At 39.9% G+C, this 15,932-nt stretch overlaps 2 protein-coding genes across 2 annotated transcripts; one reads left to right on the top strand and one right to left on the bottom strand.

Moving 5' to 3' along the window:
• Positions 1-546: 546 nt before the first annotated feature.
• On the bottom strand, positions 547-11,770 carry LOC117293607 (sodium- and chloride-dependent glycine transporter 2-like). The gene is made up of 13 exons (XM_033775965.1): positions 11,581-11,770; positions 10,631-10,762; positions 9,670-9,994; positions 8,879-9,011; positions 7,027-7,161; positions 6,604-6,707; positions 5,563-5,687; positions 4,773-4,885; positions 3,470-3,610; positions 3,045-3,144; positions 2,226-2,326; positions 1,251-1,421; positions 547-708 (listed from the first exon to the last, which is right to left on the bottom strand). The coding sequence occupies exons 1-13, from the start codon at positions 11,768-11,770 to the stop codon at positions 547-549; spliced, it is 1,932 nt and encodes a 643-aa protein (XP_033631856.1).
• A 2,692-nt stretch (positions 11,771-14,462) lies between these two features.
• LOC117293606 (serine/threonine-protein phosphatase 6 regulatory ankyrin repeat subunit B-like) lies at positions 14,463-15,932 on the top strand. The gene has a single exon (XM_033775964.1). The coding sequence runs from the start codon at positions 14,463-14,465 to the stop codon at positions 15,930-15,932; it is 1,470 nt and encodes a 489-aa protein (XP_033631855.1).

Here is a 15,932-nt window from a genome sequence, read left to right as displayed (position 1 = left end):
CCCATATCAGAGTTTGCCATTCATTGTCTCAATGACTAGCCAGGGGACCAGTTTCTACCTCCATGGTCCATTTAACTTGTCCGCCAGCGTTTTCACCGGTCCATGGTGGAACGTTCCCTTTGAACCACTGTGGGACTTTCCCGCCTTTTTGTTGGAAGCGATATGAACAATCGGTGATTTACATACTCAGCCAGCCGGACTTGCTCGACACAATTTGGACTGGTTCTTGGACATTTTAACTTGCGTTTTGGTTAGCGGACCACTGTTATTAAGGGAGAACACTGCATAAAATTACCATAATGAAGAAAGATTCTCAATAACTCGTTCTCTTCTGAAGTGTTTAAAAATATTTACGAATACTGCTAAGGACATCAAAACTGCTGCTGCAGCAGCCCCCGTCACCATGCTTTACAAACCCTTATCCAAAATACAGTTGTTTTTTTCTTGTGATATTACTGTTCCAGTCAAATGAAACGTCAAAGCATTTATAGCGTTGTACATACAGTGTAGGTACATTCACATGCTCAAACTTCAAACAATAGTTATTCACATGCTCGTTACATGCTGTTTCTGTAGGTTTTGTTGCGTGAGCATTTTAACACATTCCTCCGGATCATTTCTCCTGAGTGGTTGGTAACCTGCCTCTACTCTGTGCTTATCAAGATGAGGTCCCCAGTCTGGTGTCGGCTTTAGAGATATTCGTACCCGCTGTCGTGGATGAAAGAAGACAAAACAAATCAAAATTAGTTTGTGCATGATTTGTTATAATAATAAGTTTTCTCAATATAATCTGGTGACGTTCGGAGTGAAAACTCTCTTAATAAGTTCTGGTGGTTCTGCAGAGAACCTTTGGTTTAAGAAATCGACGATTTGATCGGTATGCTCTGATCGTCTCAAGGATAAACTTTCGAGATGTTAAAAAACCGTTTTCCAGAACCACAAAGGTTGATGTAACTCTGCAATCCTTAACAGATTTTACTCCTAAAGATGAAAAGTTTCAAATCTTACTTTCCTATTAGCATAATATCAATTTGTGGTTATAAATAAATTAACATGATATTTTCATAAAATAGATTGTGTTCCCAGCTCACGTAACATTTAGCAAACTCTACTATAACGAGATACTCACTGGAAAACCGTCCGTTTGCCCGGGACTATTTAGAAACAGTACGTCATTCATGTATATATAAAAAAACGGCCCAAATCTCCAACCATGTATGTGTATTATCAGAGGATTTCGTATCTCTTACCTCGAGTATGGTTCCCTGTAGTCCGCACATGTAAAACACAGGGTAAATGAGTGGTGGTAAGAGTGAGGTTATGGTCAGGAGCCAGCCGAGAGCAAGTGCCCAATCAGGGTAAGGGTCGCCATTACCGTACGTTAGTGGTGTATAAGCAACAATGGAAGAAATGACGAGAGCCTAAAGTCGAAACAAAAAGAGAGGTTATACAAATAATTTATTCCCGAAAACGATTTGGAAAAACAATGATGTTTTCCAATAACACTTAACTGTCAAAGTAAAACAGACGAATATCTTGTTGGCTCAGTTACAGTTCTCCACAAGTACCGCGAATGTAAAACATAACAAAACTCAAAACTAAAATTTATAAAAAAATTAAAAAGCAGTCTGAATTTAATCACAGATAAATGTTGAATCATAATATTTTGTTTGTACTTTAAAGAGAAGGTACACATTTGGTAATTGTCAATTACCAGTGTCCTCACTTGGTGTATCCCAACATTAATGCATAAAACAACAAGCCTGTAAAAATTTGAGCTCAATTGGTCATCGGAGTTGCGACAAAATGGTGAAAGGAAAAAACACACTTGTTGGACGAATCTGTGTGGTTTCACAGGTAGGAATAAAAGACTTCTAGCTAGAAGTCTTTTAGTGAGAAATAACCTCTTTCTCAAAAACTACGATACTTCAGAGGGATTCGTTTCCAACAATGTTTTATACATCAACAGCTTTCCAATGCTCGTTAACAAGTCAGTTTTTAAGTTAATTATTTTTGTTTTGAGTAATTACCAAACGTGTACCTCCCCTTTAACACCCATAACAATAAATACAAAAATCAGATGATTATTTCGCTCCACAAACATGGGCGTTAGACGAACGGCTTCTGTTACTTTGTCGATTTTTCTATTTTTAATTATTTAAAAGAATTCTTCTCTTTTTGACAACTGATATTTTCACATTTTGTTTTCTATTGATGAGTCTTACCACGAGTGTAATAGGAGTGACAATCCACCATGATATCTTCCAGTATAAATTGAGTTTGAAACCAAGCATATATTTCAGATCCTCCAGAAACCTGTTGACACCTGTGTGAAATTTAAATACACACAACATCAGAATGACGACACTTTTAGGAAAAACCCGAAGATTTTTTTGTAATCATTTAATGAGGGAGGAATTGTGAATTGATCGATTGATGTAGGCCTACTGACCAATAAAAACCATGTCTGACATTGGTCTTTCGAAAATGCCTCCACTATGCCCCGCCCGGAAATGGTGATCTTTGTAAACAAAAATGTTGCAGCGTTTGCACCAAACTGTTCCACTTGCTTTATCATTGCCAGGTCTTTAAAGGCACTGGGCATTTTACTCAAAATATTTGTTACCATAAAAACTTTACTTGGTAACAAGCAATGGAGAGCTGTTGATAGTCTAAAACATTGTGAGAAACGGCTCCCTCAGAGTTAACGTAGTTTTCGAGAAGGAAGTAATTTTTCACTAAAATATTTGAATTTGATTTAGAGACCTCAGAATAGAATTATGAGGTCCCGAAATCAATCATCTGAATGCACACAACTTCGTGTTTTTTCTTCCATTATTATCTCACAACTTCGACGACCATTTGTTATTTTGATCATATGTTGAGGTACACTAAGTGAGAAGACGAAAATTACCAATAGTGTCCATTGTCTTTAAAAGGGAGGATTATTTTGTTTCACTGTACTGTACCAGTGGGCGGGGACAGTGGGGGGGGGGGACACAAATAGACTGGTCAATGTCACGCTGTTATTATTCAAACATTACCATAGAAATGGCCAACAATGATGACCTCAAATGTTGACACAAGCAGCAAGGAAATATTTGCAGCAAATGCGTTCATCAGTGTCACGACGTGTATACCACCCTGGAGAAAATAAACATTCAAATCTAAGTCATGAAGTTTCTAAAGCAAAGCAATAGAATTGCATTTTTATAAAGTCAAAATTAATTGTCTCCTGTTCGTAAAAGACCACCCGTGTTTAGCACGGGGAAAAATAACGCAGAGGAGAGTACTTGTTTTCCCTGCCATTTCTATGCCATAGTTTTTATATAGATGGGCAGAACAAGTACATTTTCAGGTCATTTTCCATTTGATAAGTTCTTGGCTCGCTAGTTTACAAAAAATAAATGGGTTTTAGCAATCAAGTCTGCTGCCACCTAGTGTTCTCAAGACCCTCTGACATTGTTACCTGTGTAACCATGGGTAGCCCAAGAAGAAAGCAGACGACACACAGGATAAGGGTGAGCAGCGTCTTGTACTTGCGTAGATTCTTGAAGCTTCCCTCGAATTCATCCACTAAGCCTGTGATGATTGCTTCGAATAATGTAAACTTCAGACAGAAACATAAAGTACACTTTAATATACAGTTCTTATGATGTATGGCCTTAGCACACAGGCAAGTTTGTACAGGGTTGGATTTCACAAAAAGTTAAGCCTAGTCTTATCTCGAGTTAGGACGACTTGCCTTAAGTTTTTAATAGTTCCTAAAGAGTCCTATTTTATAGGACTTTCTTTGTGAAATCGACCCCTGGAAAGTTGGTAACCAGGAGTCTTAAAGGCAGTGGACACTATTGGTAATTACTCAAAATAATTATTCGCATAAAAACTTACTTGGTGTGGGGAGCTGTTGATAGTATAAAACATTGTGAGAAACGGCTCACTCTGAAGTAATGTAGTTTTCAGGAAAGAAGTAATTTTCCACGAATTTGATTTCGAGACCTCAGATTTCAAGCACCTGAAAGCACACAACTTCGTGTGACAAGGGGTTTTTTTCTTTCACCATTATCTCGCAACTTCGACGACCAATTGAGCTCAAATTTTCACAGGTTTGTTATTTTATGTATATGTTGAGATACATCAAGTGAGAAGACTGGTCTTTGACAATTACCAATAGTGTCCTGTGTATTTAACATGTTAAGATTGCGGCTATATTAGGACCCCTGTGTTAATGCAGAATTGCTCACAATGTCACATTTTCTCTTGCCAAGACATTTCAGTAATATAAAAACATGAAAACACATCGTGATGCTCTATTCCAATATTCCTACACCGCAGGGACACAAATGTTGCTAGGTCTAGATATAAATCTTTATTATTACAAATGAAAATCTCGTCCTTCAGTCAGGTGCTTTAGAACTATACAAATAAATATATTTGTTGTACTGATTAATATTGAATATTGAGGGGGAGCTAAATCACATTATTTTGTGATTACACACTCGAGTACCTATGGACCTTGATAAAAATAAAAGGAACGGCTACACCGATGTTCGTTGACCCTAGAGCTCTCGCGCAAGACCATGTCAACAAGCGAGCTGTCATCTTAGTATCTTTAGGCTCCCTAAAATAAACGGCTACATTTCTTTGGCAAACTATTCACGATTTTTTTACTATACTGCACGGCCCCACGAAAACCTAGTTCTACTGCCTTACTTTGAATAAAGCGTATACAATAATAGACAATATTAGAAAAGCACAAAAATGTAAATCACCTCACTTCCAATCCCAAGCATAAAGACCATAATAAAGAACAAGATCGACCACAAAGGTGCTAGTGGCATTCTTGCAATGGCTTCGGGGTAGGCGATAAATGCAAGCCCGGGCCCTGTATAAAGAAAATAAGAAGAAGGATGGTTTAATACTTAATACTCGTTAATAATACTCAGAACGTGCACTGAGGATGTCGAGCGCATTTGCCTGATCTGCGTGCCGGAAACTAGATTTAGAAACAATATTGCGAAGTTGAGACATTTTGCAATAATACTATGGCTAAAATGGCAATGGCACGACTTGCCCCATAGCAGTTGCGTGGGTATTTATATTACATCCGTACTGGAGCATTTTGTGTGTTTTATTTCTATGGTACCATTAAACAACCCATTGTGTAGATTGAAGTGGTGTATAAGCAGAGGCGGCAGTCCCATCCAAACCCAACTCAACCCGTCCCGCTAACAACTCGCGTGCCCCCACATGAGATATACAAACTCAACCAGTCCTAGTGTCCTGACCAATTTCAGTGTCAGGCTGACCCATAATGTGGTTAAAATGGGATTTAACTAGAGTGTTGCGTCAGTTTGATCCATTTTGGGGCAAAATGTTTATTCATACTGACCAAGAAAAGGGTCAGGACCCATGTGGGACCCGGATCTGGTTCAATCCTTATCTGGGAAGTAAGAGACTGCAGTCAAATCATAAATAAAGGTCAACAGAAGAAGGGAAACGATTCAATGGTTTCAAGAGGTTATGTGATGTGTGGAAGAGAAACAACGAATCGGGTTTTACCAGAAGCGACGACTTTATCCACCGTCGTACCGGCATCATGCGCCATAAATCCCAGCACAGAGAACACAACAAACCCGCCGAAGACGCTAGTGAAACAGTCAAGCCAAGCTACGATCACAGCATCTCTGTCAAAATGCAAAAGGATAAACTTTTACAAGTCCCATGTTGGATTTGACCCAGATTCCGGGTGGTCCTGTAGGGGCCTGACCCATTTCTAGGTCAGTATGACCCGGAATCTGTGTCAAAATGACCCACAAATTGACAAATTGACGCAGAATCAGAGTTAAAAACTAACCTATTAATTTAAACCAGTTTCTGGATGAGGCTGACCCAATTAGTTTGTGTCAGTCCAGCCCCCACCCCTTCCCACCCCCTCTAGACTTGAATCAAGTCCCAATCACGTGGGAGTCCATTATTTTCATGCCCATCGCCTTACTTTAGAAAACACCCAAGCCTGTGCCGCACTGCGGGGCCACATATAGCTGCATTTTGACGGCGGTGTATGCTAAGGGCCAGGGACCTCTCGCACGAGAACGGGACTTGAATCAAGTCTACACCCCCTTCCGGACCTGGAATCCGGGTAATGTTTCTGACCCAGGAGAATGTATGGAGACATGCTGATTTACAATAGGAAATTTAACTATGTGTATGTGGCGTCAGTGCATTTTCAAAGTAACAATCGGGGCTACCAAAATTTGTTAATTTGTTAAAATCCTTACGCATACAAAATCGAATCACGACTGTTAAAATATTGCACAGTTAGGCCTACAGTCAAATGATTGTTCATCCTGAAGTGAACGTGAACTAACTATTGAAGGGCTGACACATCGTTCGCGTAAGGACAGTTTCAGGCCTGCTATTACACAGCTACATGTAGGCCTCAAAGATTATGATCTCTGTTGGCATTGGAACATTATTATGCACGTTTCCAAATGGCATTTTTGTCACTCTCTGATGGCTTGAACTACTCGTGCAACTAAAGTGTATTTTGAATTACGCGCGTAATTCACAACAGATCATGCGTTTGGTGATAAGACTCACTTATGACTGTTCTGATGCCACGTGTTGTAACTTGATAGCGTATGTAGTGTGCCGAACGTACAACCGAGAGAGAAGAATACTTGTACTGCAGCGTCTTGCCATACCTTTTTAATACATAAATGAAAATTAGGATATTATGTTTGTGCCATGTTTTTCCAGTAAATAATACGAAATTTTACTAGGTCCACATTGATGTTCATCTATGAGCTTTGTCATTCTTCGACCAAGAAAATAATTTATTCAAATTTAAAAACAACTCCTCGTCAATCTACAAAGGGTTTTGTCATAAGTTAGGCATTGACATCGTCTGTGTGTCCTCCGGAAACTATCGAAGTTAGGCAGATTTAAACAGCGGTTTTAATATTTAAGAGTTATTCTAAGCAAACCATGCACTGAAATTCGGAAAACCATAATGATGCTTACCTTGGGTAAGAGAAGCTTCACAGGATCGGGTTTCATGTAGAAAACGATACCATCTATAGCGCCCTCAAGTGTTATACCACGGATAAAGAGGGCCACCAGAACAAAATAAGGGAAGGTTGACGTCACATACACCACCTGTGTAAATCAGTTAAAACAACCTCGCACATATTAAAGTTTACATAAAAGGTTGCTTATTGTGAAACTACATCATAAAACGAATGCTGCCAGCATTCATTTAAGAGACAAAATATGTATATTGATGGATTTTAGAAGGGAGTAAATAATAAGTCCCGATTTATAATAGAGGGTAAAATGTCTTGTTGACTGTTTTCTTCTGTCCATAGATATAATTTACACGATGATTACAAGTTGAGCAGGGGTTGTAAAGGTTACACAAAATAAAAATATAAATGTCACCTTGAGATGTGTAAAACCAGACCCCTGCCAACGATTAAAACATAATTTCTTTTTAATGCACTAAGTTCTCCTTAAACAAGGCTTAAAGCCACTTTAAGGGGCTACCTAAAAATAACTTCAGGAGAGCTGGAGGCAGGAATTGATATTCCTCTAATATAACGGGAATCTTTTGATAAGTGACAATGCAAGTCTGATTATTTCTAGGAATTCGAGCTGATGCCAAAATAAATATTGACGTTTAAAGACAGTGTACACTATTGGTAATTGTCAAAGACCAGTCTTCTCAGTTGGTGTATCTCAACATATGCATAAAATAACAAACCTGTGAAAATTTGAGCTCGATCGGTCGTCGGAGTTGCGAGATAACTATGAACGAAAAAACACCCTTGTCACACGAAGTTGTGTGCTTTCAGATGCTTGATTTCGAGACCTCAAGTTCTAAACTTGAGGTCTCGAAATCAAATTCGTTTTATACCATCAACGTCTCCCCATTACTCGTTACCAAGTAAGGTTTTGTGCCAATAATTATTTTGAGTAATTACCAATAGTGTCCACTGCCTTTAATATTGTCCTCGATATTTAATATTACAATCCAACAAAGATACACATTGTTATCACGCAATTTTAAGCCATACTTAAAAGCAGCCGAGGTCAAAAAAACACATGATTAACAACTAACCAAAATACCGTATCACATTAATCTGTGACTGGTTTCCTCTGCTACAGTATTGTCCTGCATTAAGCCACAGATTCTAAAACAACCTTTTGCACGGAAATAATAATTTTAGAGTGAGGCTGTTCGTCAAGAAAATTATTCACTATTACTCGTTATTTTCTGATCAGCCAAATAGAATTGAGAACTTAAATTTCAAAAGGTGGAAGCGTTTTTGAGATGTTGCCGAAAAATGTCCACGCAGGAGGAATATTTAATCTGCCGTTGGAATACACTATCGAATAAGCGTAACAACGGTAACGCTTTTGAGATTCAAATAGTGGTAGGTAAAAGTGATAGATTTTTCCATTACCGAAGTGAAAGGTTTCTCAAAAAGCATTTTATTTAAAGCTGCTGTACTTTTCAAACCAAGTAATTATTTAGCAAAATTAAAAAACTTACTGAATTTCTTAGAAAAAACTCGTCTCACAGATTTACATAAAACTTATACGGTCTTATGATGATAGAATACAAAATCGCTTGAAATATTTTTGTCTGAAATGTCATATTTGATTACAAATAAATAAAACTAAAACTCCTGTTTGAGGTTCACCGTTCAGTGAACGTTTTATTCCTTTTTTTTCTCTTCATCAGATGGCCGATCGATCTCAAACTTCTACAGGTTTGTCAGTTTGAGTATATGGTGGATTACATTAAGTGCTTACACTACCAGAAACTGTTTTGTTAAATAAACAAAATGTGAAATGTTCCTTTAAGACGTACCTTTCCAGATGACTGTATTCCCTTTGCTAGAGACAGGAAGACTATGAGCCAAGCCAGTAGGAGGCACAGCGTCAGGTCCCATTTCACCTCACCCAGTTTGTCTATACCGTCTGACATGTCTAGAACACGGTTACTGGAAAATGTCGAGGAAAGATGACATTTGAATCAATTTAGAAATGAGAAATTACACGTGGAAAGTCAGGAATAAAACACCCTAATACAATAGCTGTGTTAGTATGTTAGATTATAAAAAAGGATGGTAGGCCTTATAAGACTAACTAATGAAGATCAACTGATGCATTTTTCTGCATTTTAGTTTAAGTGCTACCAATAGCCTCCCTTTTTTAGGAATAAAACAGTTTTTTTTACCCTTGTTCGATTAGCATAACATGGGAATTGAATGATATGGTTCTGTAATTAGTATTGCAAAACAAAAGAGTGGTTAAAACGATGTTCTTTTTACTATTCTACCTCATTGGAGATATGGGAATTTGGGGAATTGTGCTGTTGTATGATAGAAGCATGGAATTTGACCCAGTCAAACAATTTAATGAGAAACATGTTTGGCTATAGGGCCATCGCAGATTAGAATTTTGAAAAAGTGACTGGAAGAATTAATCAGCAAGTTTCAAAAAGGCTACACTTGCCCGTTATTCTTTCGGGAACAAAAAAATCGAATAATTATTAGACCATACATCTCGTAATCTTCAAAAAAGTATACTATTAGTTGTATATATTACATATCTTTTATTTGAATTAACTGTTAACAAAAATAATATTCATTTATTTACTAGAAGTACTCCTCGCTAGGTCGAATCGCAACAAAAGAACCGTTCGAAGTTGTGTCATTGTCACTTAAACTTGCAGTTCCACTCGCGATGTCGTAAGTGTCACTTGTGTCATTGACAAATGTGTCATTGAAGAAGGTGTCGTTGATCACAGAGTTGTCACTGGCCTTGGTGACTCTACAATTGGGTGTGTTCCAGTAGTTGTCGCAAGTCTTCCATGGCAGTTCCTTTGTGAATGAGGCAAAGAGGTAGAACAGAGCGTAGGCGATGATGACATTGTAGAAAGTGGCAACGAAGAATGTCATTGTAATCATACCAAATCCAAGCCCTGGGATATAAGAGAAAAATCACTGATTCATTGAATGCAAGGTTTATACGAACAAAAACTTGTTTTCAATTTTGAATTCCTAAGTTTATTTTTAACAAAAACGGCTTCAAGTAGGCCTACCAATATTATCATCTTGTGAAATAATTAATTTCCTTACTAACTCTGTTTTGAGAAATCGAATAAGCTTACCCCGAAAGACATTCCTCCACGTTTTCTAGGAAAACAATAACCACAACATTTGGGTGAAATATTGTATTATTTCTACTAAAAACAAGGCGAGGATTTGGAGAAAAAAATGTAACTACAAACAGCTAAAAAATAACCGCTAACAGCGTTAATGTACCATAGCTTGGTTGTGTCATTACAACTCTTGAATAGTCTGATAAAACGGTGTGGCAGAAGATATTGTCGCCCTGGATATTCTGTCCCCGAAGATTCTGTACCCCCCCCCCCCCCCCCCCCCCAATACGACAAACAGTGTACAAACTACTTTGGATAGCGCCCTCTTTTGAATCACTCTCCTTCAGCCAAAGTGAATTTCCAGTGGGGGACAAATTCTCCGGCGGGACAGATTTCATCGGGGCCACCGATACTCATTGCTTCTAGTGACTCTATAAATTATTGTTGTTGCCTTACCTTTAGCTATAGGAGTGCACTTCCAAACACTAAGGCATCCTAGGCTGGAGAACTGCCCCATTGCCATCTCCAAGTAGAAGATTGGCAACCCGACTACAAGCATCATTATCACGTAGGGAATCAAAAAAGCACCTGGGGAGTAAAAGTTATGGGTTTTGTCAGTTTCTTATAGACCTTTCTTTTGTTGATAAACAAACCGTCTTGGTTGGCTTTCACGAATCACAAATTCACGATTTCTGCAAACTTTCAATTAAATAAAATACCTCCCATAATTAATTGATTTGTTTCCAACAAAATCAATACAAATTTTGAACATTTTTGTACATTGTAACCAAAAGTAGCGATCTGTTTTTGATTTGCATTCATGGCTTTCCATAGTTTTCCAACCAGGGTTGGCAAAAACTCGGGCTGTGTTTGACATTGCAAAAGAAAGTGGTTAAACGTGGGGTTCTAAACCCGTATTCTGCGTCACGTTGACCCAATTATTTGTGGGTAATTTTTACACAGACTTCGGGTCATACTGACCCAGAAATGAGCCAAGCACAAAGGGACCTGGATCCAGGCAGGTCAATTCTGGCCCAGAAGTGTTTCTGGTTTATATAGGTAATAGACCCTTCCAAAAAAAGTTAGGGTCGTCCGTCTCCTGAAAAGATAAAAATAGTTACCGATTTCGGATTACCGATGGCTTGGTTATTGCTTATGTCCCATTAATTCTCAGTTGGCGGCCGGAATAGATATATCCACATACTGCAGTTTGGGCACTAGTCTATAGTTCTTCAATTCTGTGTTGTTGTTGTTTTTAATTGTTTTTTTTAAATTTTAGTTTAGGCACTTTAAATAATTAAAAAACAAATAATGATTTAATTAAATCATTGCACTCATAAAATGTATTTTGTGAAGTTGTCATTTTGTATATGCGTTTGCGAAGTTCTCCAAGTGTTTTGACCTACCTCCACCATCTTCATAGCACAGGAAAGGAAACCTCCAGACGTTACCAAGACCCACGGCGTAGCTCACGCAGGACAGCACAAAGTCGAGTTTTCCGGACCAGTTGCCCCTCTCCCCTCCTCCATCCTCCATATCTACCTCCTGCCCTTTCCCGGTCTTTTCAACCATACTGTTGTGAAGATCTCCCTCCATTTTAGCTTCTTTGAGTTTTTCCATCTGTACAGCAGTCGAAACTGTTTGTGACTTTAAGCATCAATTAAGTTATCAAAATGCTTGCTGCCTGCTTCGCGTCAGCAGCCTGTGATGCTGTGCTGGATATCCACCCGATGGAGTTTGCACAGTAGCTGCAGACAACATAGACACAGAAGAAAGTACCTTCTGCAGCATGCATTCAAGAACGGCTGAATTGTGTTTCCATCATCAGCCGAAAAATCAATACCCCAATTTTATTGTAATGTATAAGGAGACCCGGTTGAAACCAGTGTAAACACAGTTCATGGACATCACACACAACAATAACACAAGCAACAAACGAGCAGAGTGTAGAGTTTGAAACGTCGAGACCACACCGACTCTTCTCTCAGGGCCAACACTCACACAAGAAAGATTTACACATGGTTGTACCCGCGAGTTAACTATTCATTTGTAGTTTCTTCCTATTTCTCCACACTATGCAAAGCTTCAAACAATACAAACAAAACAGAAGTTTGCATACAGCTTAACTTCAAATTATTCAAGGGCAACAGCCCAAACAAAGTCACACACGACGTGGCATACACCGAGTACAGCTTTACAAACAGCCGACGGACCAATTGCATGTCAGTGTCAAACACAATCTTAATCATAATATGAAAAGGTTATCACATCATTATCTTGATATCATCGTTTGTACATGACGACAGAGCGTGTTTTGTGTTTGCTAGATCATGGAGTAGATATTATGATTAGTTAACAGTTCTAGGGAGCTATTATTCAAACACCTGTGGAGTTCCCGTAACAGTCAAGATCTTGTATTATAATGAGTAATTCTTATAAATAATGACTATGGTATTGAGAATTTGGCGCATAATTATAGGGCCGACATCAACATAACGTCCCTCCGAAGTTCACTTTCTGCATCCACGCAGCCTATTATGGTCATTGTCTTGGCAAATTATTTAAGAAAAGAAAGTCATATAATATGAAAGTTCCAGCTGAATACAGCGTCTAAAAGAGAAATATTTATATTCATAAGAATGTCGAATCCTTACACCAACCTGCCTTACACCAACCATCAGAAATCTAAGAAAAGCTTCATGAGTGATTCGTTTCTGATATAAAGGCACCAAACACTTTTTGTATTCGAATTAGCATAAAAACGTACTTGGTCACGAGCAATGGTGAGCTGTTGATCTAAATTAAAAAATTGTGAGAAACGGCTCCCTACCCTCTGAAGAACGTAGTGAGAAATTAAAATTTCTCACTTAAATATTAAGACACTTCGGGCCTGAAGCCTTTGTTATTCATCTGAAGGCACAAACTTTTGCAACAAGGGTATTTTTTCTTTCATTATTCTCTTGCAACTTCACGACCAATTTAGCCAAGTTTTTCACAGGTTTGTCATTTTATAAATGTGTTGGGATACAGTGAGAGCTGGTCTTTGACATTACAAAGGTGTACAATGTCTTTAAATGTTTGAGTTGAAAAAAACTAAACAGCTGTCGCGCTTCTCACCAAACAAAGTTTATACTGTCATTAATTTGTTTACCAAGTATTTACCGATCTCTACGACCCTCCTTTAAGGGCAGAATAAAATTAATAATAATAGTATCGAAGTCTTATATAGCGCACGTATCTACCAAACAAGGTACTCAAGGCGCTGAGTATACAAACTTTCAGAAAGATAAGTAATTGCAGTGATGAATTTTGAGACCCATTTATTTAGGACCTTATAATGGTTTACAAGGTGCTACGGCGCATACAGCAGCCACAGCCAGGAACACCGGGGCGAACCCCTTCTCTTTTCGAAAAGTGCACTGGGTTCTTTGACATGCGTTACACAACACATGGGACCAACGGCTTTACGTCCCATCCGAAGGACGAAGCAATGGTTAAGTGTCTTGCTTAAGGACACAAGTGTCACACGGCTGGGGATTCGACACATAAATTGACATATAAATTAATGGGGTTTGTTCTTGGTTTCTGTTACTTGTGTTTTCTTTATTTTGTTATCCACAAGCTACGAACTGTTGACAGGTTGTTTGTATAGTACCAATATATTAGTTGAAAACCAATAGATAAAAGTTATTAATTTTGCCAAAACAAAATGATATATCTTGATAACACAATAGTGTTACCATCATGCTAAACTACCAAAAGGAAAACCAAAAATATGTTTCGATACTTCTACGTTTTATCTAAAATTAAAGATGACCTGAACAATGTGACATTCCAATTTGACCCAACAGGCGGGAATGTTTGCGTTGATGTCAAATCGGGAAGCAAGTCGGTTGTAGGAAATTATACACGGGCTGCGCTGTAGGAGGAGAATTCAAAAGAGGGCGCTATCGGAAGAAGTTTGTACACTGTTCGCCATAATGACGGACAGAGTCTCCGGGGACATTATCTCCTACCATAGTGACCAACAAGTTTCTTTTGTGAGTGGTGGTGGCACCATTGATAGAGCCCTGAGAGTAATGTGGCGTAGAGCTCTGCGGAAAATGTTGTGTTTGGGCCGGGTGGGGGCCCGGGCATTTTGTGACCCGTTAACGCGTGCGCCAAAAATGCTTCTAAAAGTTTACCGCGCGCGCTTGGGCCGGGGTGGTATCTGCAACATTAGTTACAACGTGTGTAGATTATATCGACTCTTGCAAAAAGTAAACAGGTGACGGGATAATAATTTATCATGGGAAACTTTCTTGCCAACATTTGGCCAAATCCAAGACGGGTGTCAGCTAGTGCTGTAGACGGACTAGCTTTCAGCAGTGAGAACCGCTTGCTGACGTTTGCTTCTTCAGCATCGACGTCCCGTGGTGAGCCGATTCACCAACGAGTATCATCAGTAGATCACCTCGAAAGGCTGACTGAACTTCACAATTGCATCATCATGGGGAGACTGAATGACTTCAGACGGTGTCTTGATGTGGTAGTTACCGGCAGCGTGGATGAGCTGTTTCCTGCTCGATTGGTAGCACCTCGACTGGCCAGCCTTGCTCCTATGACTGGATTCTGTCGAAGTGAACCTCCCACGAGTCTCTGCCTACTCCATGAAGCCGCCAGTCGGGGCCGACCCGACATGTTGGTTCTGCTCCTCCGGGCTGGTGCCTCACCCAACGTCCTAGACTCCAAAGGGGAATCAGCACTCCACCACGCTGCCAAGAATCCAGAGTTCTGCCATGCCTTGCATTTTCACTGCTGTACCGATCGCTCCCAGCTGTTGAGACGATGGGCATGCGGCAGCCATCACTGTGTTGAGATACTGTGCTCAGCACCAGGTGCTGATTTGAACATCCGCAGTCAGGTCGACATGGGTACCCCTCTGCATAGAGCTTGCGAAGCAGGTCGAGAGGCGATCGTAGAGGTGCTGCTATCCCACGGAGCCAATCCGAATGTCCTGAACAGGTACGGAGAAACCCCCGCAGCCATGGCACTAATCTCCGGGCACGAAGTGGTTTTCCGTCGGTTCCTTGATATGGGCGTTCTGCAAGGGAGGATCGACGCTATCCCGTTCATCTTGCACACTGCAGTCAATGCATATGTGGAGTTCCCTGATTTAGAGAAGTTCAACAATATCATTGGGATCCTCCAGTACGACGGGGACTTGAACGAGCAAGATCACCTTGGCAACACCGCACTCCATTACGCTGTTGCCGGCCGCATGGTCGACTTCCAACTGGTATCGACTCTTCTTACCAAAGGCTCTAACCCTGACTTAGTGAACAAGATGGGTAGGAGTGCTCTGATAGAGTTTCTCTTCTCACACCAGACGCACATCAACAACGCTAACATCCGGTCCGTGGTTCTCCTTGCCTCTTACATGACAACCACGCCGTCCATTCCTCCAGGGCAGGTGTTTGCCGTCAGCAACAACCCACTCTCCCTGTCGACTCGATTGTACGATGAGATCACCGAAATCGTCCGTCACGTCTCCCGAACTGTGCCGTCTCTTGGCCACCTCTGCCGGCAGACACTGAGGCGCAGCATTGGACCTCATCATCTCGGGGACCCATCTGTTATGGACGCCCTACCCCTGCCTGTATCTCTAAGGGAAAGCATATCAAACCGAGTAGACCCAGAAAGTTTTTGCGGTTACTTACTGGATTTTCTTCTTGAGAGGGAGTTTTCCAATGACGAACCCATGATGGCCACAGTATAG

Source organism: Asterias rubens, chromosome 8 (assembly GCF_902459465.1).
Source record: "Asterias rubens chromosome 8, eAstRub1.3, whole genome shotgun sequence".
NCBI lineage: Eukaryota > Metazoa > Echinodermata > Asteroidea > Forcipulatida > Asteriidae > Asterias > Asterias rubens.
This window is presented reverse-complemented; position numbering and strand designations above follow the sequence as displayed.